Raw genomic sequence first — 25,575 nt, forward strand, 5'->3', positions numbered from 1 at the left:
TCTTCCCTTACCTTTCTCCTACTCCTGCTCTTCCTCTTCCCCTTTCTACCCTCTCTCCCCCTCTTTCTCTCCTTTCCATCCTCCTCTCCTTACCCCTTTCTTCTTTCTCCCATCTTCCTTTCATTCTCTCCTCCTTTCTCCCTTTCTCCCAACTCCCTTTCTGGGAGTTGAAGTCCACACACTTTCAAGTCTCCAAGGTGGAGAAAGACTGATCTATCTAATTAATATAATTATTTCTCCCTCTCTTTTTCACTCTCTTTCCAGCGCACACACGCAAATGCATAGGGCAGCCCACCTCACACACAGGTAACTCTGGGCGGCTTACGGGAAGAGGACAGCCGACCACTCACCCACGCGGGGGGGGGCAGGATTTCGCCAAGAAAAGTTAACTTTCCTGCGAAAGGGGCCGGCAGCCTCTCAGCTCTTCCCGGCCGGGGAGACCTCCCACCACTTCCACTCCTGCGACCCTCCTCCCGCCTCCTCGGAGTTTCAAGCAAGCTAACTGGGAAGGCCGGGGAAGAAGAAGAAGCGGCGGCGCGAGGTCAGCAGTCCTTGGGGGTGCGGCGGAAGCCCTGCCAAAGCGCCCCTTTCCCGGCTCTGCTGAGGGCGGAAGGGGAGGGGGAGGTTCCTGCAGCCGCCAAGGCAGGAAAGGTGCGCTTTGACAGAGCTTCCACAGCCCTGCCAAAGCGCCCCTTTCCCGGCTCGGCTGCCATTGCTGCTGCTCAGGGCAGAAGGGGAGGAGGAGGAGGAGGAAGATAAAGCGGCGGGGTGGTTCCTGCAGCCGCCAAGGCGGGAAAGGTGCGCTTTGACAGAGCTTCCACAGCCCTGCCAAAGCGCCCCTTTCCTGGCTCAGCTGCCATTGCTGCTACTCAGGGCAAAAGGGGAGGAGGAGGAGGAGGAGGAAGATAAAGTGGCGGGGTGGTCCCTTCAGCCGCCGAGGCGGGAAAGGTGCGCTTTGACAGGGCTTCCTCTCCGGAGAGGCGTTTTTTAAAAAGAAAAACCCTGCAGGCACCCAGCGACAGGGGCTAGGAGCTAGGAACCCGGAAGTTAATTACTTCCGGGTTCACTGACGAACCGGATCGCAAGAACCGGTGCGAACCGGGAGGAACCCACCCCTGACTGGGACAGAGGGAGAGACAGAGAGACAGAGAGACAGAGAGAGACAGAACCAGAGACAGAGGCACAGAGAGACAGAGACAGAGAAACAGAGACAGAAACAGAGAGAGACAGACAGACAGACAGAGAGAGAGAGACAGACAGACAGACAGACAGAGACAGACAGACAGAGAGAGAGAGACAGATACAGGCAGAAACAGAGAGACAGAGACAAAAGACAGAGACAGAGCCAGACAAAGACAGAGAGAGACAGAGACAGAGAGAAAGACAGACAGAGAAACAGAGAGAGAGAGAGAGAGAGAGAGAGAGACCCTCAAATAACCTTACTACAAGCAAAACAAAGAACATTCTGTAAGGCTTGCTCAGGTGGACGTTTTACAAGTGTCACTTGAGAGAGCAACAAATGACAGACTGCTACAAGGGCAGACTACATTATAGCACAAATTGCTACTAAACGTCTGCATGCTAAAGCAGGAACTGCTCCTTTTTCCCCCTTTTCTTCTACTGCATTTCATTGAGCTGGCAGGTCTTGCCAGCCTAGAGAAACACTACAGCACCTTGGAGAGCACTTTCTGAAAATCTGACATGCTTCTGGGTGAACACAGGAACGGCACTGCATAGAAGTCATGAAGAAATGATAACACCAGCATTATGTGAGGCTGCTGGTCTCCAAATTCTAAGGTTTTTGCAATACTATACCAATTTTATATAGGCCAATCACATGTTCCATTAAATGCATACTAGAATTTAAGTTAGAGTTTTTATATATATCTTGGCCTGTCAGGAGAGGGAAGGACATACCATCCAGTTTATGACTGCTAATCCAATTCTAGCAAATTGATTTTTGAAGATAATTAAAATATTATCTTAAAGAACTTAAGAACTTAAAGAACTTAAAAATTTAAGTTCTCTGTTACAGTGTAATTCCAATCTGTAACCCTAATTTCAGGGTTAGAGATATATTTTGCACACATATGAAGCTTCTACAGTTTGAAATAATGTTCTTAACACAATGTGTATTTTAGCTCACCATATTTTTTTGAAGACCGATTAATTTGCAGGCCACCAAGCAGAGTTTCTGCTAAAAACAAGTAATGGTGCCTGTTTGTTGTATTCCAGTTTCAATAATCTTTGGATTGCTTGCAATCCCAGTGATTATGCCTCGAATCCTGGCAGTAAAGCACAGCCATAAAGATTTAAATCAAAGGAATTTGAACATGCTGAAAATGTTAGCCATATATGGTTGGCTTTACTTCACTGACTTTTTAATTCTGAGATATCATTGGCTTCTTTGCATCTTAAATTGTCTAAGTTTCGAGGGTTTGTTTTTCTTTTCTTTGTTTCAGCCCCCTATTCAGTATGAGGTCTCAACAGGTGGCTACATCTAGCCAATTTGGGCTGATTTTGAAAGATAATAAACAGTACCAGAACCTAGTTAATACTTGAATGGGAGACCACCAAAAACTCCCACATCTAAGGACTGTGGAACTTGAATGGGTCCATATGATATAAAGAGTGAAGCTTGATTTAGAGCCAATCTTGGCAACTTTAACCCTGGCAGACTTCAACTCCCAGAATTCCCCAGCCAGCTGGATGGGGAATTCTGGGAGTTGAACTCTGCTAGTCTTAAAGTTGCCAAGGTTGGAGACCTTTGATTTGGAGGACATTTTAATTTAATATGAAAAATACTTGTATACACTCTTTGAACAATAACAAAGAATTAGCTTTAATAACAGAGTAGGCAGTATTTTTGCCACCTGCTCATTGAGCAGATACATAACAATTTACAATTTGTTACTATTTGCCAATAATACTAGAATGCCAACAATTTTCAATAAGAGTGCTGGAAAACACCAAAGCCCAATTGGTTCTGTTCAAAATTGCTGATTTCTTGCAAGTGGTAGAAATCAACTATCTTCAAAGAGAGTCCCTGGGAAGAAGCTTCATTTGTTTCTTCTTTTCTGCAATGAGCCTATTCAAAGACACTGGGAAGGAGGTAGAGATGCGAAGACAAATTAAGGTGGGCAAACTTGTAGGAGGAAAGCTGTGTTAGTTCACGGTTGCAAAACAATTGGAAAGTTTCTGGTAGGACTTTATCCAACTTTTCCAATTTTATAAAAAGACATAAGCTTTTGCAAGCCACAGTTCAAAAAGGTGCTATCAGACTCCTGTTGGGCAAGTCAGTCCACATGCACATACATACACTATCTGACTCAGCGATCTAGGGATGTTCAGTGCCAAATGAGGCTGTCCATCTTTTGAAATACTTAATGATATAACACATAGATACATAAAAGCTGCCGTTGGTAACCAAAAAAAGACTCCCTCCAGAAATACTGCTTTCTCACAAAGATGACGAGTTGTACTAGTAGGAAATGAGAAATAATTATATTTCCTTTGAGAACTTTTTCATAGTATCACAAAAGAGAGAGAGGTGGAGGGAGAGATGGTAATTAAGGGTAAGATTGGAACACGGAAACTATTGAGAGATTTAGCTCTCTCTTAGGCATGAAAAGCAGCTAAATGATTTTAGGCTGGTGTCATCCCTGCCTCAACTTGAACCTTTAAACAAGAATGATCCTTAACTCCGTTTGTTGAGAAATGTATAGTTTACTAAAGGTCAAGTGAAAGACAGTAGAGCAAACTGAAATTTGCATGCCAAAATTCCCAAGTGTAATTTTCTCCCTGTTAGGTACTTCCCATTGCTGGCCCCCATTGCCCAATCAATTTCAAAGATGTTTTCAGAAGGGTCACTTTCAGTGTGAGTTGGTATGCAGTCTGACCTTGAAGCCATGTCTCAGGGAGATATAGCTCCTTCCCTCCCCTCTATGGGGAAAATAGAAGCAAGAGCATTACATGCACCACCTTCAGTTCTACAAAATAAATCCATTGTTTAAATCTAATAATAATAATAATAATATGTTCTTAAGATCAATTTCATTTGCCTGATCAGTTTTATTAATTACTTAATAAATCTGCAATAATGCTCCAGAATAAATTTAGAAAAGGTACTTTAAACTGTAAACACTTTAAAGCAGCTGTATAATCCCTGGGAAAGGCATGGCTGCATTAACAAGTTGCAGACAGGATACATTTATGCTCTCGCGCATTTAGGGTGTTAAATCCAAAGCTGGGTACAGCCTATTAGTTCATCAAAATGTTCGACCACCCACATTTTAGATGAAATAAATCCTACACTTTGTATTCTTTTTCAGTTCTTGAAATTTCAAACATTTGCATTTTTTTTAAACACAAAATTGCTTTATAAAGACACAAATCAAGCTCTGATATTCCAACATCCAAACTGAGTGTCAGGCACAATACAAGATGATGATGGTGGATAATTGATGATTGTTGACTGATGATCATCATCATCATCATCATCATATAGCTTTATATGTTTCCAGGGTCTTCAAAACTGGCAAGAACTGAGTTGTTCAAACACAAATCAAGATCCACACCCTGAATCATTGCAGTATCTTAAATCTCCAAAAAATACCTGGTCTTTTTTTCCCCCTTTCTATTTGAAGAGTCTTTTCAGTAGAGCATTTTGTTCTTTTCCTGTATTGATACTGGTGTCATAGCTTCTGCCAGTTCACGTCCACAGAGCAACAATGTTAAATAAGCTGAGCTATAGCTTCTTGAAATCTGAATAAAGTGGGGCCAGTTATAGATGTGTTGCTTGCCAAGTAGTTCTACAATTTTTCTACATCAGCACAAGCCATCAGGGAACATATTTTGCAGCCATTCAGTGAATCCGATTCCACTGCTCCACACAAGAGAACAAACAGTTTAGCACGTACAACAACCAGCTTCCGTAGGATTTTGGTTTCAAGAACACGACTTTTGTGCAACAGCTTGTTTATACTTGGGGCTCCAGATGCCAGTCACTGCAGTAAGAATACCTCACAACCTTTTATAAACTAATTAAATGCAGCTATTACTGGATCCACCATAGCAGTGACAATGAAACTTTGCTAAGTCAAACAAACGAATGACATTGGTAGGTTTCTTTCCCTTTCTAATTGCTTTTCTTAAAAAATAATCTATAAGGGCTTTCTCCAAACCAGCACTTTCCAAATAGGCTGTGATTACCCTGAGCAAATGACAATCCCGATTTAGAATTTGGGATGTTTTGGAGTTGGGAAAAGCGAGTTCGAAAAAATAGTTTTTGAGACCTTCTTACAAATTAATCTAAGAAAAGATTTATGAGCCCATCTCATGGAAAACATACTAGAGCTCAAGTCTGTTATTTTTACTGGAATAGCATTGAGAGTCTTCAAGGAATGTTAGAGGGAAATTAGCAAATAGCACTTTAAAAAAGTACTTCCGATATCTCTTCATAAGACTTGCAGAGTTTTCTGCTTACCTTCCCAGAAGAGTCGACGTCTGAGTCAGTTCTTCTGGGATATGAGCTCTACACAGCTCCCATAAGTCAGAGTGTTTTATACCTATGGCATAGAAGAGTCCTGTGGGATGGCATCACTATAGTAGTGCCACTTGTTGCTTCATGACGTTTTTTTTTCTTTTTCCAAGATTCTCTCCTCCAAACTTTGCTTTTATCCAAATGTAGACAAGGGATTAATAGAACAGAATAAGGTCCAAAACTGTGATTAATAAATGGGCAACTTGATGGAGTTATTCACAACTCTTGTAGAGAGATAAATTTCAAGTAAGAGAATGAGCAATTTACTCCGCAGTTGTTCAAGTTAAAAAAAGCTAACACACCAACTTGATTATTTGCAAGAAATTGTTCCACTCCATACAAACACCAGACATATGAACATTTTGGGATTTATCCATTACATTAAACCTTTAGCCTCACTGCTACGGAAGAGGCGAGAGGGAAAAACAGGTCCACAGTTGCAGAAAATAAATAATAGAAGATTTTATAGAAGGCAGTAATATCCATGGCATTTGAACTAGTTGGTCCTTTACTCAGATTACAAAGCGGTCTTGCTTGGCACCCGCTACCAATTCTATACTTCAATTTCTACCCCCAAAGTAGAATTCCCAGTAAGGAAGGGTAATTCACTTTGAATTATTTGTAAACAACAGATGCACAGTTATTCTGACATGGTCAATGTGTTATTTCTCTCATATTTCTGTGACCTGAGACCTCATGAGTAACAAAATTAAAATGTAAAAATTGGCCTGCTTCTTTTGGCATGGCAACAAATACATGAGATCTGGAACTACCTTACAAGTAATTTAGCATCAAGAGTCATGAAGGGAAAAAGTGAAGAAATCTAACACTGAGATCACCAGCGATCTCACTGACCATGCTGATATCTTGGGCATTTTTTCAGGTTGCCTTGCTTATTATGCTGGACCTGACACATTGCTCAGACCGAACACCCTCTATACTGCAATCCTCAGACTCTACTGATGTAGTCAAGTACTGTTGAAGGCCTGCCAGGTTTTTTATTATTGCTCACAATCAGGCATACATGATTTCTGAGGGATCTGTTCAAGGTTTAGTTTTAGAGCTATAAAACTAACTTAAGAATATTACATTGCATATGACAGTGAATATAATACTGACAAATATGTGCATACATTAAAAGGAAATGAGTATGTGACAGAGTATCTTCCAATTGGTAACAATTCAGCTCTTCTTCAAATGTGTACAATATTCCACTTTCTTGTTCTTCTTTGTAGAAACAATATATATTTCAGATGCTGTCTAAGTTTGGTTAAAAATTAGTGCCCAGTGTGGATTATTCAAATCCAAGGATGGTGGCCATGCAAAGGGACACATTTATTATTTCAACAACAGGTGTGGATTGTCAGCTGCTCAAATGGTATCACAAATGTTTTAGAATTGCACCCAAGATGTATATTACTATTGTTATTATCTTTGCTTTCTTTTTGCCACAATTGTTCTACTTATATTTACAAGTCTTTACATTTTGTGATTTTCTCCAGTTCTTTCTCTTCTCTTCTTCTGTGCCTGGGCATTGCAATGTCCAGGAAATAAATGATTTTGTCTTTCTTAATAACATTATTAAGTCTGAGGTATGGTGTGGCAGATGCTTGTCAGTTTGAATTCTAAAGTCCCAGAGCACTTTAGCTTTTTTATTTTCTATTATTTTGTGGTCCCACAGTTCTTGCTTGCAGACCATGGCATTTCTTGAAGATATCCCAGGGTACCATTGTTGTTACTTTGTAGTGTCATTGTTTATAGTCAGCCTGGGTGATCTTCTTGTAGTAGCTAACTAGGTGATCCATTGTTTCTTCAGTTTCTCTGCAGAGATGCCATTTGCTGTCTGTTGCTATCATCACAATTCTGGCTTTATATGCATTTGCTCTTAAGGCTTGGTCTTGCGCAGCCAGAATAGCTGTCTGTTTCTTCAACTTTCCTACTCTTAGCCATTGTGAGGCCTTGCTGCATGTAGGTTTTTTTTTAATGTACTGACCATGTAATACTTTGTCTCGCCATTCCTTTTCTATTCTTCATCTGGTCCTTTTTATAGGCCAGTTTAGTCTGTCTGATATTCAATTCTAGTTTCAATGCATCTATTTCACTATCCTTCGTTATTCTTCCAATTACCCTTTTTCTTATTCAATTGTCTTATGTACATGCAACTTTCCTGTCACCTTTGATCCTTTATAAATAGGCTCTGTCAAGATCGCTGCATGGATGAAGAACATGACTGTTGGTGTTTTTCTGCTCTTCCTATCCAGGGTTTCTAATTCAACTTGAATGAACTTTTTCAGCTGTATATCTAATTAGCCAGATGTAAATCACCTTGATTGTATCTCCACCACTCAGTTTGGACTTTAAGATCTTCTTCACTCTTGTTAAGTATTTACTAAAATTCTTCTTGACATTAGTATGCTTGACATCAGTATGCTTGATGTCGCAAGCTTGAAAAATGCACACATATTTATAGTGATCATCTTCATCCAGTTTCTTGATGTTATTTTCATGGGGTATATTGATTCCCTCAATTTTCTCTCTCTCACACACACACACACCGTTGATGTTGAGTGTGATGCATTTGGTCCAGTCCAAACTCCATTGTAATATCTTGGCTGTACATATATTCAGACAGTGTTGAGCAGTTATTCCATTTCAGATGATGTGTTTCTATGTAAAGGAGATGGGACAGCCATGTAAAGGAGGTTGGAAAGTCATGTAAAGAAGGTGGGATAGCTTGGAATCTATTTTTGATCTTTGATAATCATGACTTAACTTGTTCAGTATTGTTGATAGAGAAATCAATGCAATGACAAACAGGAATAACTACTTTCCAAACTGCGTTGCTGTTAAGACATTTTTCCCTGTGCCACAGATGTGTCCATTGTGCAGTTCCCATACTGGTACACAAATCTATATCTTCTCCACTCAGGAGCTACTAAAATTCTGTCCATTGGATGTATATCAGCTCCCAACTCAGCACTAGTGCAGGCCTCCTTTTTTTCCAAACCTGCCTTATTTCTTAGTTATCAATTCTTATCTCATGTGGGCATTCTGATTAGATTTTTAATAAACTTCCTTGGATGTAAGGAGACATGAATGAAAATAGGTTAGTTCTGAGGTAATTTCTAGCAAATGCAACTGTAACTTGAGAGCATTGATTAATTATGGGGACAAAAGAGAAAATATCTCTTATATATTATAATCATGTTCCTGTCCTAATTGGGCATGATTTTACCAAGAAAAGGGGGATTGGATGCTAGTGAATGTAGTGTTGCTCCTTGGTTCACATAACTTCTCTTTACAGTAATTCACTGGACAAGCTGCAGTATCTCTATCATCTCAAAGTCTGATGTAATTCTGTGACATCTCCAGGCAGGATTAAAAAAAAAACCTTCAGGAGAGAAGTTTAATGGACCAATGATCTGATCTAGTTTAAGGCAGTTTCTTTCATTTTATGCATGTGGCTGATATCATTATCACTGTGTTCAGTAGGTTGTATGGGTCTTTCTATCATAAACTAGTTTTCTGTGAAAATGGTAATGCTTTATGGATGAATGTATATCCAGTCCTATCATAAGGCTTCCCCAAAACAAAAGGAAATATACAATAATGAACTATTGTACTTGGTGCTGCTGGTGAATGTGTAGACCGGTTTTTCAATCCCAATAACTTTTTTTTTAAGCTGAAGACTTATTCTCCCCAACAAATAACTGGTGTTACCATAGCAACCTTATGTATCTTATATTCTCAGAATATACAACCAAACCTTTTACAGAAATCCAAAACATCAAATCAGGGATGGAGAATTCTCAAATTAAACTTAGAAAAATATTTTTCTCTACATTTCAGTCAATTGATTTAAGAATTTTCCCTTTCTTACCTTGGAACATCCCTATTTCTATTCATGTCAATTGTGTAAAAGTGTAACTGTCATCAGCTAATATTTTATATGTCATGTCTGGAGGACCATTTCTAATGACATTGAGAAAAACACAGATTTGTTACCCAATATATACAAAAAGTTTGTGAGATGGGCAGCTATATACGATAAATTTCAGAAATAAATACATGTTCATTCTGGAACTCAATAAAAGCTGAATGATTACATTTCATGAGTATCACATTCCATTTATATACAGTATGTCTCTGGGCAAAAAAATGAAACAGCTAATAATTAATTTAAAATATTTAACATGAGCATATATCTTGCAATTATTGAACATTAAAACTGAAAATATCTTAAACATTTTGTGGATGTATCAAACAACCTATGATTTGCCATATTAAAATAGTAACCCAGAGAATTAGATACATCTAATTGCATCTTGCAGAAATTTCATAACACACAGTCAGAAAACTAGAGTAGCTGAGTCCATAAAATATCAACATTCAGGGTTGTTCATTCTATTTGGGTGTTTTAACATCATATCAGAAATGCAATATGACTTGCCTTGCTCCATCTATCGAGGGATACCAAATCAGATTAACAGATGGTAATTATGTTTGATGTTATCCCAATGTATCTGATATGATTTACTATCCCATAATTGTGACTATCTAAATGTACTGAACATAGACAAGTAAACCAATTTGGTACATTTTTTAAAATCAGAAGCTCAGTCTTCTTACTCTACGAAAACTCTTGTAATTGCTCACATTCAAATGATTTGTGAAGTTTGAGATTTTAAGCACACATTAGATTGAAAAATTATAACTGTAATTATGTAACTATTTTCAAAACCAAATGTATGCTGTTGTCAATATATCATATTAAAGTGCATAGCACTGGACCCCAATATACCCATATGTAGAACAAACCCATTGTAGTTAATTATAACTTATAGTACATCATATTGATTTCAAGTTAATATTAAATTTAGGGCTAGTAATCCAAGCATTTAAAAAATAGTCAGCATAAGTTTGTATTAAACATTGAATTCTTTTCTCATTTTATGGGTTAAATCCAGTGTTCTTTTTACAAATGCAACATTTACTTCCTTTTGACACGAAACTGAGATTCTGCCACGGAAAATGGGGAGTACCCTCTTCTGATTCCCTGCATCTTTTCTAACAGTTTTAATAAATAATCCCTACTCCCAGTTGCCTAGAACAGTTTTCTAGAGGCTCAGACAAGGGAGGGGGGAGAATAGCATAAATTGTTTCTGCTATCCTACCAATGATTCTCTGTGAACAAATTATTATCTTAGTCATATAAAAGATGTCTCAATCGTGCAGTTAAAAAAAAAGCAGCTCTTTTTCTTCTGTGCTACTGCAAGAGCATTAGATCACCTTAGGCTGAAAACAGAGCTTTCTGCTGCAACTCCATCAACAATGAACTCAAGCCAGAATCGGGTGCCCATGAGGGTTTGGTCTGACATCTGCCGGTATAAGAAGCAAGTTCTAAACCATTATTGTGACTCTGAACTGACCCATTCATTTGTCTCAGAACATCTGGTCTTCTCCAGAGAAGGCAATGGGCATAACTCAAAACTATTTAAAGTTAACACCATGAATGAACACACCATGAACACACACACACACACAACCCTCTACTTCTTACATTTTTTTCAAGATGTTATTTAAGATACAGTCTGAGTGATATGGCTCAGATCACTGGTGACAACTGGCTACAGATCTATTTAATTGGTTCTGCTTTTATGTGGCAGACATTTAAATCTTACAAAGAGTTATCAGGTGAATTGACAGAAAAGTGGCAAAATATCATTACTCCTATATGAAAGAAACGTAACGTTGTTTGCATTTCGTGTTAGCAGAAGAACTTCATTTATATGGCCTGCTTTTTAAAAATTACTTCATAACTAAATACATGATATCAGCATAGATATGAGAATTGACTCAGTCACACATTAGGGAAATAATCATATTATAGGAATATTTACTTACTATCTCAACTTTTTAGTGCAATTGGAATCCACCACTTGTTGAGCTTGAGAAGCCCTACTATTCAAAACTGATTAATTGGTCTTTGGCGGAACATAGGACATCACTTCCACCAACAATGTTTAGAGATGATATACTTCATTTTATTTATTTTGCAACAACAAAATATAGCAAATGAAAACAACAAATTCCCTTGTGTCCCTTACCACCCCTTCCCAATAATGATGTTAGAATCAGCATCAGTTTCATCATCTCTTAAGGTGAAAATAAGTTACTATGAAACTAGAAACAAATGTACTTTCTTTGTCTATTTCAAATTCAGGTATCTGGAATATTTATATGATTCAGTTCTTTTGCTACGAAATCCATTGCTATGTCTGAAGACAACACAAAATTGGGTATTTTGTCCATTTCAGCATATTGACAAGTTAAACAAAGGGTGAGAAAGGAATGGTAAAAAAAGAAAGGGAGCCAAGCCCAGTCTTTCGAAAAACATATAAATCTGTCAGTCTTCCTAGGACTGCAAAGATCTTAGCATCTGCTGTTGCTGTTGTTAAAATCCTAGACATTCATCCTAGTCTGAATCATGAAGCGATCCTTACGCATCCACAGAGATAATGTCTACCACTTTCTGCAGGAAAAAAAACAAAAACCAAAATATACATTTAAGCTAAAAACAAGCATTTGTGTTAAGTGTGCATGCACAGGCATGCAAACTCGTGTGTTTTAAACAACTCCCAACTGTTTTACAGAGCAGAACCCAGGAGAGAGGCACACATCAGCCTCCTATGTATTTATCCCTCCACTTTTTTTTTTCATTTCCTCTTAAGCTCAAAATTAAGGCCACTCATCCACCAAGCTTGGAAAGAGCTACTCCATTGTTAAGAGGGATGAAAAACATTTTGACTGCCTAGTCTCCCCTAAGCATTGTTATTTCATCAGGGCACCCCAATGGGAGTCCACTGCAGTCAGATTTCATCCTGTACAGCTGCCAAGAGACGTTTGTCATTGAGGAACCAAGAATGGCTCTTCTCTCTGTCTATCTACTGCTCTGTTTACTGGAGACAAAGATCACCAGAAGTGACAAAGAAGCCAGCATCAAGATAAAAGAACCTCCCTCCCACCAGACCCTTTATCCCAAGACAAGTCTATACCAGAGGACTAAAAATAGTATTGGGGAGGGGGGGGGAGAAGTGATGTCACATTTTTGTTTTTTGTTTTGCTTTTTCCAGTTAGACAAGTTTTTCTCTCTCCACCTCCCCACCCCTCAACCCTGCAGTCCCCAAGACTGTAGTAACACTGACCACCTTCCGAGACAAAGGGGGGGGGGAAAGGGCAGAGCTCCAATTAACAACAAAGCTTTCCCCCAAATCTCAGCCAAATCTCTCTTCTCTCAGGCATCAGATGGGTGGGTTAATAACAAGCACAAATACAGCTGCGAAGGCGGACAGCGAGAAACGCTGCATGTATTTACTTATTTATTTATTTGTTTACTGGAAAAAAAGTGAAAAAGCAACACCAACCTTGAGGATCCCAGTTCACCTGTTTTCTTGGAGTCTCGATTGGAAATTTCATTGCTTCCTTTGCACAAGGAGAAGGGAAGGATTAAATAAATTCCCAATTTTCCCCCTGCCTCAGAGCTGCAGCCAACAAACAAATTAATTTCGGGTCAGAGGGAAGACGGCGCCTTTCAAGAGAGGAAGGGAAAAATAAAGTAGTGGTTGCCAGCCGAAGATAAAATGCACGTGAAAACGGGGAAGGGAAGCAGGGAGTGTAGTTCTGAAGAGCAAGTGGCAACGGTGGCAAATGCCAAAGTGAGCTTTGGAATAAGTGAGAAGGGCCAAAATAACCCGGGAGAAAAAGAGGGGAGTCTGATTCAAGGCGCTTCCTGGTTTTATATGGGCTCTAAGAGCCGGGTCCTCCTGTCCTTTTGCAGATGCTCCTCGGTTGCCCACTGCAGCATTACACATTGGGCTGGCGGCGCACACGTGAACGCGTCGTTCAGCCAGATGCAGAGCCGTGAGTGCCCGGGAATCGCGCCAGTCAGCCACTCAGGCGAGCTTCGCCTGCCAGCCAGGCTGCTGTGGGCTGCTGAGACATCTGGAGAACGCGTGGAACAAGCTCATCTCCGCCCCACCATCACCACCACCCGACCCCGCAGTTGCCAGAGAGGAACCGAGAAGCCGTGCACGACGCGCGAGAACGGGCAGAGAGCTTGGAACCGGGGAAAAGAAAAGAAAAAAGTCATCCGCTCGCCGAAGGGAGTTGCAGCCGCATGGCTTGTGGGAGGGCGCAGGAGCTCATCCTATATGAATGCAGCGGCGGCGGCAGGAGGAGGAGGAAGCGCGAACTAGGCGGAGAAGGAAATACAGATTCGCCCGCTTCTTCGCCTTTGGTCCAGCAGCTCTCCAGAGTTCCTCGGACGGGCCCCGCCTGGCAGAGGAAAAAGGGGCTGCCAAGAAGGGGCCGGAGCGTCCGCGGCCTCGGGAGCCAAAGGGGAAAGAGGGTGGCGCTCCGGTTGTATTATTGGGGTGGGGGGCGTCGATGGTGGCTGGCTACTTACTGGCTCGCTTTCTCGCCTGGAGGAGGAGATTGCATTGCGGTGTTGTTAGGTGGAGTTTTGCAGCGGAGACGCGCTTGGCTGGGTTGGAGAAGCGGTCTTAGCAGCGATACCACTTCGGGGCTGGGGGTGGCGGCGGGGTGGGGGAAAGGCGGGGGACAGAGCTCGGAAGGGGTCCCCTGCCACAAACTCGATGCGTATGAAGCCAAGACCAGCTAAAGGACTGGCAGCTGTGATTTCACATTGTTGTGTAAATAATAATAGTAGTGGTAGCAGTAGGAAGAGACTGAGATGAGATCTAGGACGGAGCGGTCGAGAACTTTACAACTATTGCTCGATGCGGATATCGGCTGTGTGTTCGCAAGATACAATGAACCACGAAGTAGACACACGTTTTGGCGTGGTGGTCCAGACGGATGACGCCATGCTCCTCTTTCCTCCTTCCTGTAGTGGTGGCGCAAACAAATAAGCTAAAAGGCCACGAGGTGCGAAGTCTAACATAGTTTGTTAGAAGTCTAACGTAGCTGCGGAGAAGGTGTGAAGGGTGACATCGGTTAGAAGGTGGAACAAAGAAAGAGCTTGAAGTGAAGCTAAATGAACTCCCCTGAGCTTCCTGGAGCCAAATTTCGAAAGAGCACTCAATGGTTTCATGTAAATACAGAAATAGAAAAAAAATAGGTAAAGTCATATATGAAAGTAGGACCTAGTTGTAGCATCTCCCTGGAAATTGGTGCTGTAGAAATTCGGTTTTCCCTGAGATAATCCTCGACTTGCAACAGTTCATTTAGTGACCATTCAAAACTACAACACCACTGAAAAAAGTGACTTATGACCATTTTTCACAGTTACGACCTTTGCAGCATCCCCATAACCATGTGATCAAAATTCAGATGCTTGGCAGTTGGTTCATATTTATGACTGCTGCTGTGTCCCAAAGTCATGTGATCAACTTTTGTGACTTTCCAACAAGCAAAGTCAATGGGGAAACCAGTTTTATTCATTTAAGAATCAGGGTACTAACTTATCAACTGCAATGATTCACTTAACAACTATGGCAAAAAGGTCGTGAAATGGGGCAAAATTCATTTAACAAATGTCTCACACAACAACATAAATTTTGGGCTCCATTGTGGTTGTAAAACGAGGACTCCCTCTACTTGCATAGCCCTTACTTGGAAGTAAATGTCAGTAGGGCCCAGGTAAATGTGCATAACATTGCAAAATTATTTATCATGGTTAATTTGCTACATTGGTCTATTTCCCTCCACATTCTTTTAATCCCCTTTTCAAACAAAAACAGTAGATAGATATTAAAAGGTTTTGAAACATGTTTTATACACTTCAACCTGACCAGTTGCAAGCTTTTTAAAGCACATTTGTCCATTTTCGTAACACAGGTCAAGAATGAGGTAAATGAAAGGTCACCTTGGTTAGGATGGAATCACAAGTCTCAAGAGGAGCATTGAGTAAGCCTTTGGTACATTTTGACAATTAGGTGGCCTTGCAAATCTATTGGAGATCCAGTTTCATCTTTTAGCCCAATGCATCAGGCTTTAAACTGGGAGAATGTGAGTTCTACTCCTGCCTTAGACACAAAACCACTGGGGTGACTTTGGTTTCTTTCAGTCCTAAGAAGTTGGCAATGGCAAACCACTTCTGAAAAATCTTGCCAAGAAAACTCCACGGACCTGCCAAGACAGTCTTGCAAGAATCTAATATCTGAATGGAAGGTGGGGGAAACCAAGTCTATTAGTAGTAATAGTAAGTAGAAATGAAAATTTGTAGAACATTTAATTTAAAAATCAAGGAGATATCTAAATTTTTACCCTTAAAAAATGTTTCTTGCTATCACATTTCCCACCCATTAAGAATTTTAAAACAGTAAATGTTTGTCTGCTCTCCTTTTCTTTCCAAGTTCCACTATTGTTCATTCTGCCTTTTTCCTTCCACTCTGGGACTAGCTTCTGGTCAAAGACAGATTGGCACCAAGGTGTCCCCAAGGGAGATCAGCTAGTACTAAAGTCACAACAATCTTCTGGGGCTACATTTGCCAGACAGAAAAATGAGACAGTCTTGAGTTCCTTTGAGACTCTGTAGTTGCTTAGCCTCGTCTGCAATTTATGCCTCAAAGGTTCATTTTATTTCTTTGCACAGGTTGAATATGCACGTGTATATGGGGAACCACAAAAGAAAATTGTGTGAGTGTTCAAAGTATAAAAGTGGGAATTGCAATAAAATGTTTCTGGGTAGCAGTTTTTTATATAAGTTGGCTGTTACCTTGATTACACCATTGTATTCTCCATTCACCCATGTTTTCCATTTCACCCTCCATCAACACTGTTAGGTATAGTCTTCATATAACTGCCTTTTAGGAAATAGAAAAGAGATCCTATCTAAAGATGATTTACTCCTATTTTTTAATGTTTGTCTTGCACCCTTTGCAAATATTCCCTGAACCACACTGACATTTCCTTCTTGTACATCGATGGGTTGTTTTAGCTGTATAAGGAGAAGCACTCAATGTAATTGATGTATATAAAGAGAGTATTACTGGTTCAGTGCTAGCTAGATAGCTGGTTCATGTAGGAATAAAGAGACAAAATAAATTGTATATATATGCTAAATAAGTCCAAGGAGAGGTCTTAAAAATATACCTTTATATAGTCATTCTTATGCATAAACCACTGGTGCCTACTTTGAATATTTTAATGACAGCTGTGTTACTCATCCTGAATATAAATTACTGTTTGGCCAGACATTGTTCAATTTGCATTAGAAATATTTGTAATATGCAAAATTTGTAGGACAATATTTGAACTCTAACCCTAACTAAATAATTATCGAGTGCAGGACAGAAGGTACTGATGCAGACTGTTGATTTGAATTGCTTGGGTAATTAATTAGCCAATTCTCCTTTGCCTTATTTCTGCAAGTCTCCTTGGTATCTATCTGTTTTCTTTCAACGTGTTTAACTAGTCAGTGAACTAAGATGTTTTATATAATTTGTGAGCATATTAAAATAAAAGCTTGTATCTTTTGAATCATTGTCTAAGCTGATGTTAATATTAACTGTTCTTGAGTTAATAACTATTTTACAATAGTGCAATAGAGTCCACAAACGTATCTACATATTGATCCCAAGATATCTGGATTTTTCTATCTTAGCAAATAGGCATATGTGAATTTAGGCATATAGTGAGAGATACACTGAATAGGATACAACTACAGAAAGTTCAAACAAAAATCCCCTTAATACTTCAGCTTATTGATGTTAATTAATTAGCCATGTTATAAGTATAAATCCCAGAGTGGGTGACTGATGTCTCATTTGAATCAGTTGCTTGACAATTTAGACTTGAGACAGACATGCTGTGGAATGACCAATTCATAAATGTCAACCTCTGCAGTAAAATGTTATTTTATATCAGGATGCTATCTTCAAAGACACAGGATACAAGAAGAAACAAAAATGTTAAGCTTATCTTACGCAGGACTCTGAAATGTGTGCAAATTTTGTATACTGAGGAGGAGGGGGGAGGAGGAGGAGGAGGAGGAGGCGACATAATGATAGCACAATTTAAAGTGGCAGTTTCTTGATTTTGTGAGGTGAAAATATACTCCTGAAATTATAGTTATATTGTAGAAAAACTCATATATGTTTATCAATGTCTGTTTCTCCCTTTTAATTACGGCCTCCATATTAGCCAGTTTGTGGTAGACAATGGGAAAAAGATTTGTTAGCTAACAGTAATGTAGGAAACAACAATTAATGGAAGGAATGATTTATGAGTTTGTTCTGTAAGACTTAAAGATAACATTATGGTTCCAGGACAAAGAGTGTTTTCTTCTGAATAGAGAAAAATGCCATTGAAATCTAAAGAGGTTGTTGGCTTTACAATCACACAGATTCAATGTAATGGAAAACATAATTATATTAGATGCTTTAGTCACAGTACAATATATTTGACTGCAGTTGAAAAGAGAATCCAAGCTTATCCTTTCCTTAAATTAAGCTGAGGAAGTGATATTCCAAAATTAGGCCCATTTAGCAATGGGTCCGCAAAAGATTTCTTGTAAATCATCCTTGTTTCCACCTTAATCATGGACAGTATTATATTATTATTTCTAGATGAACATTTCTAGCTGTAGCATTATCTTGCTTGAGTAGTAGAGCAGCTATTAATGGGACAAAAGTCCAAAATTCTTCATGCAAATTGCTGTCTATATTACTGCCAGCAAGATAATTCAAGAATATAGTCATGGAAGCAAAATAGAAACATGGGAAGCCATTGTACAGTGAGATACCCAATTCAGCAAGGTTTACTCCTTAGGCATACAGTGGGACTAGGTATAGCCATTAGAACTCTTGAGTATGGCCTTCAAATAATTCTCAAACTTGTTACTCAATTATAATTTTTCAATAATAAAGAAGAATGATACTAAATACATAATTAAAACAAATTATTTTTAATTAGATTTAAATATAGAATAGAACCTTATTCAAATTCAAATCCTGTTAATATGATAGAAATTAGCTTCTTCTAGTCTATTTTTTTCCAATTTTCCAATCTAATTTGCAATTCTGGCCTTTTCTTGTAATATCCCTTTGAACTAGATCTAATCCTGTTTAATTGGTTGAGATCAACTGGGTACAGCGGTATGCTGGGGCAAATAAAGCATGTCTTTTCATTTTATATAAGGAAACCAAATTTAGATTTTATCACCACACAACTCATCTTGCCTCCAATTAGTACAAGCTGGCTGTTGTTCTTTGAGGTTTAAGACAAGAATGTATTTCTCTTAATGTATTTGAGGATACCAAATACAAAATTTGGCACTCTCAGGGTGGGGGGAACATCTTTTATTGCTGAGCTATGAAAAACATGGTATTTTAGACTTCTTCAGTTGTTCTGAAACTGACATGGAAGACTGTGAAGATGCATGATATATGTATCCTTACTTTGCACTTGATAGGGGGTAGAGAGAGACACTTTAGGAGGGGGAGTGTTAATTTTTATTTAATATTACATATCCTGTTTATTCTCTTGGCTGTCAAGGCTGCATACATGAGAGGGTTCTCCTAATTCTAAATTTGCAACTGAAATTGGTTGGGAGATGAAAAAGTAACTGACTTACTGAGTCACATAGTAAGTTTCATGATCAAGTGAGGTCTTGAATCTGGATTTCTCTAATCCCAGTTCTACAATTTAACAACTATACTACACTGTAGTGTAATTTACCAGACATTAATCAAACGCTTATTTAATCCTGCCACTATTTTGTCAACAGATAAGAGGCAATTAGTTTTCACTTAATATGCAGACATGAGGTTCATTCTACAGAATTAATTGACTAATATATTCAACAATGAACATGTACAATTGCTACAAATTTGGTTATAGGGAATTTTACGATTCGCATTACTTAACCAGAAATAGTTGACGTATATTATTCAAAATACCCAAAGAATAAACCTTGTAGCTGTCCAATGTCCTGAAACAGTCCAAAAGCTAGTATTTATTCAATGAGTTTTCATACTGAAATTAGCTAGGCAAAAAGTTCCAAGTTTCTCTACAGAGTATTATCTGGATGGAATATATTTTGCTTAACATGAAACCACCATATAGCTAGTGAACAAATATTTAGGTAATTATGAACATATATCAAGACTATTGAAAATAAAATAAAGTTTACTTTTTGAATTGTGTCAGTAAGAATATAGTTTGGTACTTGTGCAAAATGACACAATAAGTTTTCTTAACAATCTTGCAGTACACTCTCATCCTTTCATAAGGTAAATACTGAGCAAAAAGGATTGTAGAATGAAAAAGTCCAAATAAACAGATTAGCATTTTTTGCACATAGACTGACTAAAATTTGGGACAAGCACATCAGGGATGTAGTATCCTCTAATAATTTCCATAGAACTCTTCAGTTTGTAGTTGTTATTAAATGTTAACAAACCCATTCTATCATAAGCTTCTAGAGCCTCTATCTACTTTTGTCAAGGAGGTTCATATCATAAAAACTTATGTCAAAATGAATGGGCTATGTTTTAATGCTCATGGATGTTTTGGTGTGTTTGTTGCAATAATTCACTGAATAATTTCCTGTTCTTCATCTTATGTCCTCTAATAACATAGCTTTTCCTAAAATCTCCTTGTGTGATATTTCAGAAAACACTATAATGCATTTACATTCAGATTGTACCTTAAAACATTTATTTCTCCAAGTCCTGTTTGAATTTGTATCAAAGGATATCCTATAAACCAAACTTGTAAGTCAAAGGGGTATAGAATCACAACAATGTACAGCATTGGTTTGGAGAAGGGCGTTCCCTCTTTTCTCTGCTGCTTTTTCTCTAGTGGACATATTCACTACAGAAAGCAACAGTCTACAATATAGCTGCATAGGTTAATCATAGCTATTTTGTTGTGGGACCTGTGTTAGTCTGGCAAAAAATCAGAATTCTGATAGATTTCAGACCAACAAATGGTCATGGCCTGCTCTCATTCAGATGAGTTTGAGACAGGGGATCTGCTCCAGGAGAGCTGGTTGGATCTCAGCCTAAGGAACCTTTAAGCACTTGAGGTTGATCCAGCTGGTGGATCCACCTGGAACAGTTGCCTTTACTCTCAAAGGATAAGGAATTGGAACTGGAAAGATTGCCCAGCTCCAGAGCCTGCCATCTGCAACAGAGAGCAGAGCAATGATGTTCGGCCTGTCTTGAACCTTAAGAATGTTTCCAGCTTTGATTGGATTCACCAGCATGGACACTATTTAGGAGCAACTTCTAACCTACTCTGTTCGTTGAGAACAACTGCTACGCTTACCAGAACCTCTGCTGTTGCCTAAACTCTTGCCCATAAAAACTCTGTTCTTTTGCATTCAGACCAACTGAGCCCTTTCTGGGTGGTTAAACGATAAATAAATAAATAAAAATGCTACGTGCCTAAAGCTTCCATTTCATTACAACATGGAATCTCTCTGGTTCAGCAAGCCTTTGTCTTTTTTATGTCCAAAGTACCTACAATATCACAAAATGTGCTATATGTACATGTACATTTTGGCCTTGGCATTTACAGGTTCCCTGCTCTATCTTTGGAGAAGAATGTTTAGATCTAGAGTTATCAAAACATGCTATAATTAAGAATGTGTTCACTTGCAATGAGAAATCAGAGGAATGTATTTTTAAATTTAAAGGAATGCAAATGAATCACACCATAAATTTATTGATTTTGTAGCGCCACAAAGGGCTATTCTTTTTAAATCCAGGCTATTACTTTGTGATTTAAAACATTCAAAACATGCAATCATTCTTTGGGGACATACATTTGCCTAATGGTTAATTAAAAAACAAGCTTTTGCATATGGAACATAAGGCTAGAGTCATATTGCACAAGACATAAACTCAGAATTTTTGGCTTGGATAACTAAAATGAAACTCACAACTTCTTGATTGGTTCTCATAATGCTGCTAATTAGCACTGGTGTTATTTAATGCCTGGCATTTCAAATAGAAATAAAGTATAGCAGAAATTTCTCAAATCCTTAACTCCACTCTGATATACTTACAGGAATTAGCAAAAGAAAATGGAAAAATGATCTACTTCAATGGGAAATCCAGAGGCAAATAGAGGTTTTTATATTCCACTCACTGAGGTCTATAATAGATTACTGCCATTTTCACTCAGCTTCCAAATTCTGGGACATCGGATTCTTCCCAATAATTTATAATTATCTCCAGATATTAGAAAAGTTAAGTCAATTTTGTGGCAAATAATTGGCTTCCTTGACCTTGTGTGTTATTTGTAGGAATGCATATTAATAGTGTATACAGTTTTAATTTATTGTAAAATAAAGATATTAGTACAATAGTTCAAGGTAAGATTATAATTAATTCATTAGCTTGCTTTTGAGCAATAACATGGATAACACATTCAACTTTCCGTTTCTTCGATAAGTAAACTAAGATTAATCTAAAAACCATTCCATACATGCGTTCATTGACTTTGAAAAGAGTCAAATAAATGAAAGGCATTAAAGAAGCTGCTATTCAAGCTGCTGTCATTCTGCTGAAAAACGTTATGTGTGAGTGGACCAGAATTCTGGAACAAGTGAAATTCTAATGAATAGGGGCTATTGACAGAAAGGAAGAAGTAGAACTTAGTACATTCCTTAGGTAATAGAGATACGTTGCCCAGTAACAAGGGAATAGTCAGGGACTTTTTTTAAAAAAGCACTGTGTGAATGAAACTAGGCCTCTGTTCATTTGTGAAATGTCAATCAACCATATCACTAACTTGCTCTTAGTAAATTAAAATAACAGTAAGACAAAACCATTATTACAATTATAGAACCAATAAAACCACTTGAATTCTATAGAATTCTTCATTTATTTTACCTCTATATTAAATGCAAAGTAACTGTTTAGGCCAAATGTTGGCATAACTGCTACCCAACAGAGGAATCGTAACCTAAAGACTCTGATTGTTAGGATGTAGCAATACAGGCAGATAGATCTATTATGAAACTATTCCAACAAAACTCCAACATCACTTTGCTAATGGAATTGATAAAAATAGGGAGGGGACATGATGGGGTTACACATAGTGTAAATGCATGCCATCTAGAACTTCCTTACCCATGATACATCTAAATGCATGCCATCTAGAACTTCCTTACCCATGATACATCTATGATGAAAATCACCATGTGAAGATAGTATATTTGCTACCTTATTGAGATCAAAGGGGGAAGAATTCTTTCTACACCTCACACAAAATGTGCTAGTTCATCTCCATTTCAAAGCCAAAGAGCCAGTGCTGTCCGAAGAAGTCTCCGTAGTCAAGTGGCCGGCATGACTAAATGCCGAAGGTGCACGGAGCGCTGTTACCTTCCCACCAAAGGTGGTCCCTATTTTTCTACTTGCATTTTTACATGCTTTCAAACTGCTAGGTTGGCAGAAGCTGTGACAAGTAATGGGAGCTCACTCTGTTATGCGGCACTAGGGATTCAAACTGCTGAACTGCCAACCTTCTGAGAGCCACCACCTCCCATAAAGGAGATTCTCTGAAAATTACTTCTTTGATGAAAGAAGGCTGAAAGGGATAGAATGAGCAAAGTAAATAATTGATGAGCTCTATTAAAGTTTCAACTTTACAGATCAGGAGCATCACAATGTATATTTTTCTACCAGGTTTTTAAACTTATATTTTAATTATATGTATTTTAATAGATCTTAAGTTGTATTTAATATTTTACATTGTTTTATTTTTGTAAGTTACACAGTATCTTGAGGATTCATATGAGCAGAAAAACAATATAAAATTGTTAACATTCCCGTTTTGTCACTGTATGAATACAGTAGGGGCACCTTATGATCCTTCAGGGATGAAAACAATTGCACCTACAAATAAAATGTTCATTTAAAGAGACTTTATTGAAGCTAAAATTCATTGAAGCTGGAATTTCTAATTTAATTGGGACAAGCTTTTTTTGCTATAGTATCCCATATTACCAAATGTGTTGAGCAATAATAGCTGGAAACACAAAATCAAAACTAACTCTCCTCCCACCCCACCACTAATGTACTGGAATGAATGGAATATGAGAGGGGGTAGACTTCTTAGCAAATTTAAAAAGTTTCTAGTGACATCTTGTTATCCTACCTCTTTCTGTCCTTTCCTAATAGTGTTCCAAATAAATTGGGATGTCTAAGATCCAGAACTGCATTATATACACTTTTATCTTTTATTGTGTAGAAAAGGATTTTGGATTTGATTCACCTGTAAAAATGTGATCTGCCTCAGCATCAAGCAACACTGCTTTCTTGTACAATTTTAATAAAGTTTTCTTAAAAGCAATGCCAACTATAGCCAATGAAACTTGCACAAGACAGGTGCACATAGACACATCTGTGCCCTTTTTGTCCTCGTGCCTTCCATCTAGCAGACATAGCCCTGACAAATACTATCCAGCTTTTTTAAAAAAATTATAAACTGCCTCTTCCTGAGCAAGTGTTAGCCATAAATTAACAAGCTCGGCTTTGTGACTTTGCTTTATTAGCACCATTGGCTGGCTTGCCCTGTGCACAGGATTAACCTTGCTTGTGCTCGGTGGGGTTTTATATACAGAATGCTCAAAATTTAAGACAACCTTTTCAGAAACGACCCATTGGAGGACGTAAGGCTTTATTCCCGAATATAGGATAGCACGGTAAATCGAGGCAACAGCTTTTGATCCGTTTTCTCACTCCCCTTCTTTAACCTTCCTCCTTTTCGACAGCGTCTCCCAGACACCCGCAAATCCGGCATCCGTCCCTGCTGCTGCCAATTAAGGGCGGGAAATTCGGCTGCTCTCTATTGGGCCAGGTTGTCACGCCACGCCGGGCGAGGAAGATTGAGGGCTTCTCCCAGAGACCATGTGCCCCGGGAGTGGGTTGGTTTTTCCACCCATCTTCCCCGCCCTTTCTCCGCCCTCTCTGATCCTAAGACCTCCTTGGCGGCGAAGCGCGACGGTGGCTATAGCAACCCCGCCGCCGGTTAGGCCCGTCTCTTGGTTGGCTTTGCCTGCGCAGAGAGGGAGGAGGGACAGGAAACCGCCGAGAGGCGCCGGGTCTCCCGGGGCCGGCCTTACGGGCGAGGAAGCCGGGAACATGGGAGTCAGGATGGACGAAAGCGGCGAGCGCAGGAGGTGGCAGAGCAGCCCAGGTAGCGCGCAGGGACCGAACGGGATTGGGAATCTGCTCCCGAAGCGCCGGGGAGGAGGGCGCCCGAGGGTTCACTGTTAGGTCCCGATTGGCACCGCTGCCGGGCGCTTTCATTCTTAATGCTGCCAGCTTGCTGCAGTCGGAGGGAGGGCTACCCCGCTCGTCCGGAGCTCATTCCGGCATCCCGTGGAAGCAAGCGCTTCTCTGGGAGCGAGCTTTAGCCGGCTGCGAAAGTTCTGTCACCCAGCATGCACTGCTTCTCCGGCTCCGCAGCCGTTCCAGAATTGGCCGTTCCAGATTCCTGGGAAGGCGAGAGGCGGCGGGAGAGGGGAAGCGGGGTTGCTAACGCTTTCCCGAACGTGTTTGGCCTGTTCCAGATAACCCCAGCAGGGAAAGGACGAGGAGCGTAGAGATTTCTCGGCCTGATCATCTCCACAGCAGCAGCAATTTGACTTAGACTTAGAAATAACTTTATTGTCACTTTTAATGTCCACTAATCGGCATACATGAAAATGAATTTCGTGGCATACAGCTCTCAAAGGGTCACCAATAGAATAGAATTTAGAATTATTATAATAGAATAATAGAATATAATAATAGCTTTATTGTCACTTTGAATATACACTAAACACCATATATTAAAATGATTTTGGGGGACATACAGCTCTCAAAGGGTCTCTACCTCCAATATACACTACATAAACATAAATAAATAAGCATATACCCACATATATGGCACAGAGAAACAACAGTCTAGTTTGGATGTTTACATGTGCATGATGAGAAAAATGAATCTTGTGTGTTTACTAAACAAATGTGTGTGTGAGAGAGAACTACCAAAAGGGTTCTTGCACTCTATTA

At 39.2% G+C, this 25,575-nt stretch overlaps 2 protein-coding genes across 2 annotated transcripts in view; one reads left to right on the forward strand and one right to left on the reverse strand.

Moving 5' to 3' along the window:
• KCNK10 (potassium two pore domain channel subfamily K member 10) overlaps positions 1 to 13,018 on the reverse strand; it is a 54,487-nt gene extending 41,469 nt beyond the window's left edge. Inside the window, exon 1 of the mRNA XM_032230004.1 lies at positions 12,967 to 13,018. Coding sequence (XP_032085895.1) covers positions 12,967 to 13,018 — 52 coding nt within the window. The remainder of the gene's footprint in view (positions 1 to 12,966) is intronic.
• An 11,472-nt stretch (positions 13,019 to 24,490) lies between these two features.
• The window catches only part of SPATA7 (spermatogenesis associated 7), a 44,514-nt gene continuing 43,429 nt past the window's right edge, over positions 24,491 to 25,575 (forward strand). The window contains exon 1 of the mRNA XM_032218126.1: positions 24,491 to 24,715. Coding sequence (XP_032074017.1) covers positions 24,661 to 24,715 — 55 coding nt within the window. The 5' untranslated portion in view covers positions 24,491 to 24,660. The remainder of the gene's footprint in view (positions 24,716 to 25,575) is intronic.

The sequence above is a fragment of the Thamnophis elegans genome, chromosome 1 (genome assembly GCF_009769535.1).
Source record: "Thamnophis elegans isolate rThaEle1 chromosome 1, rThaEle1.pri, whole genome shotgun sequence".
Taxonomy (NCBI): domain Eukaryota; kingdom Metazoa; phylum Chordata; class Lepidosauria; order Squamata; family Colubridae; genus Thamnophis; species Thamnophis elegans.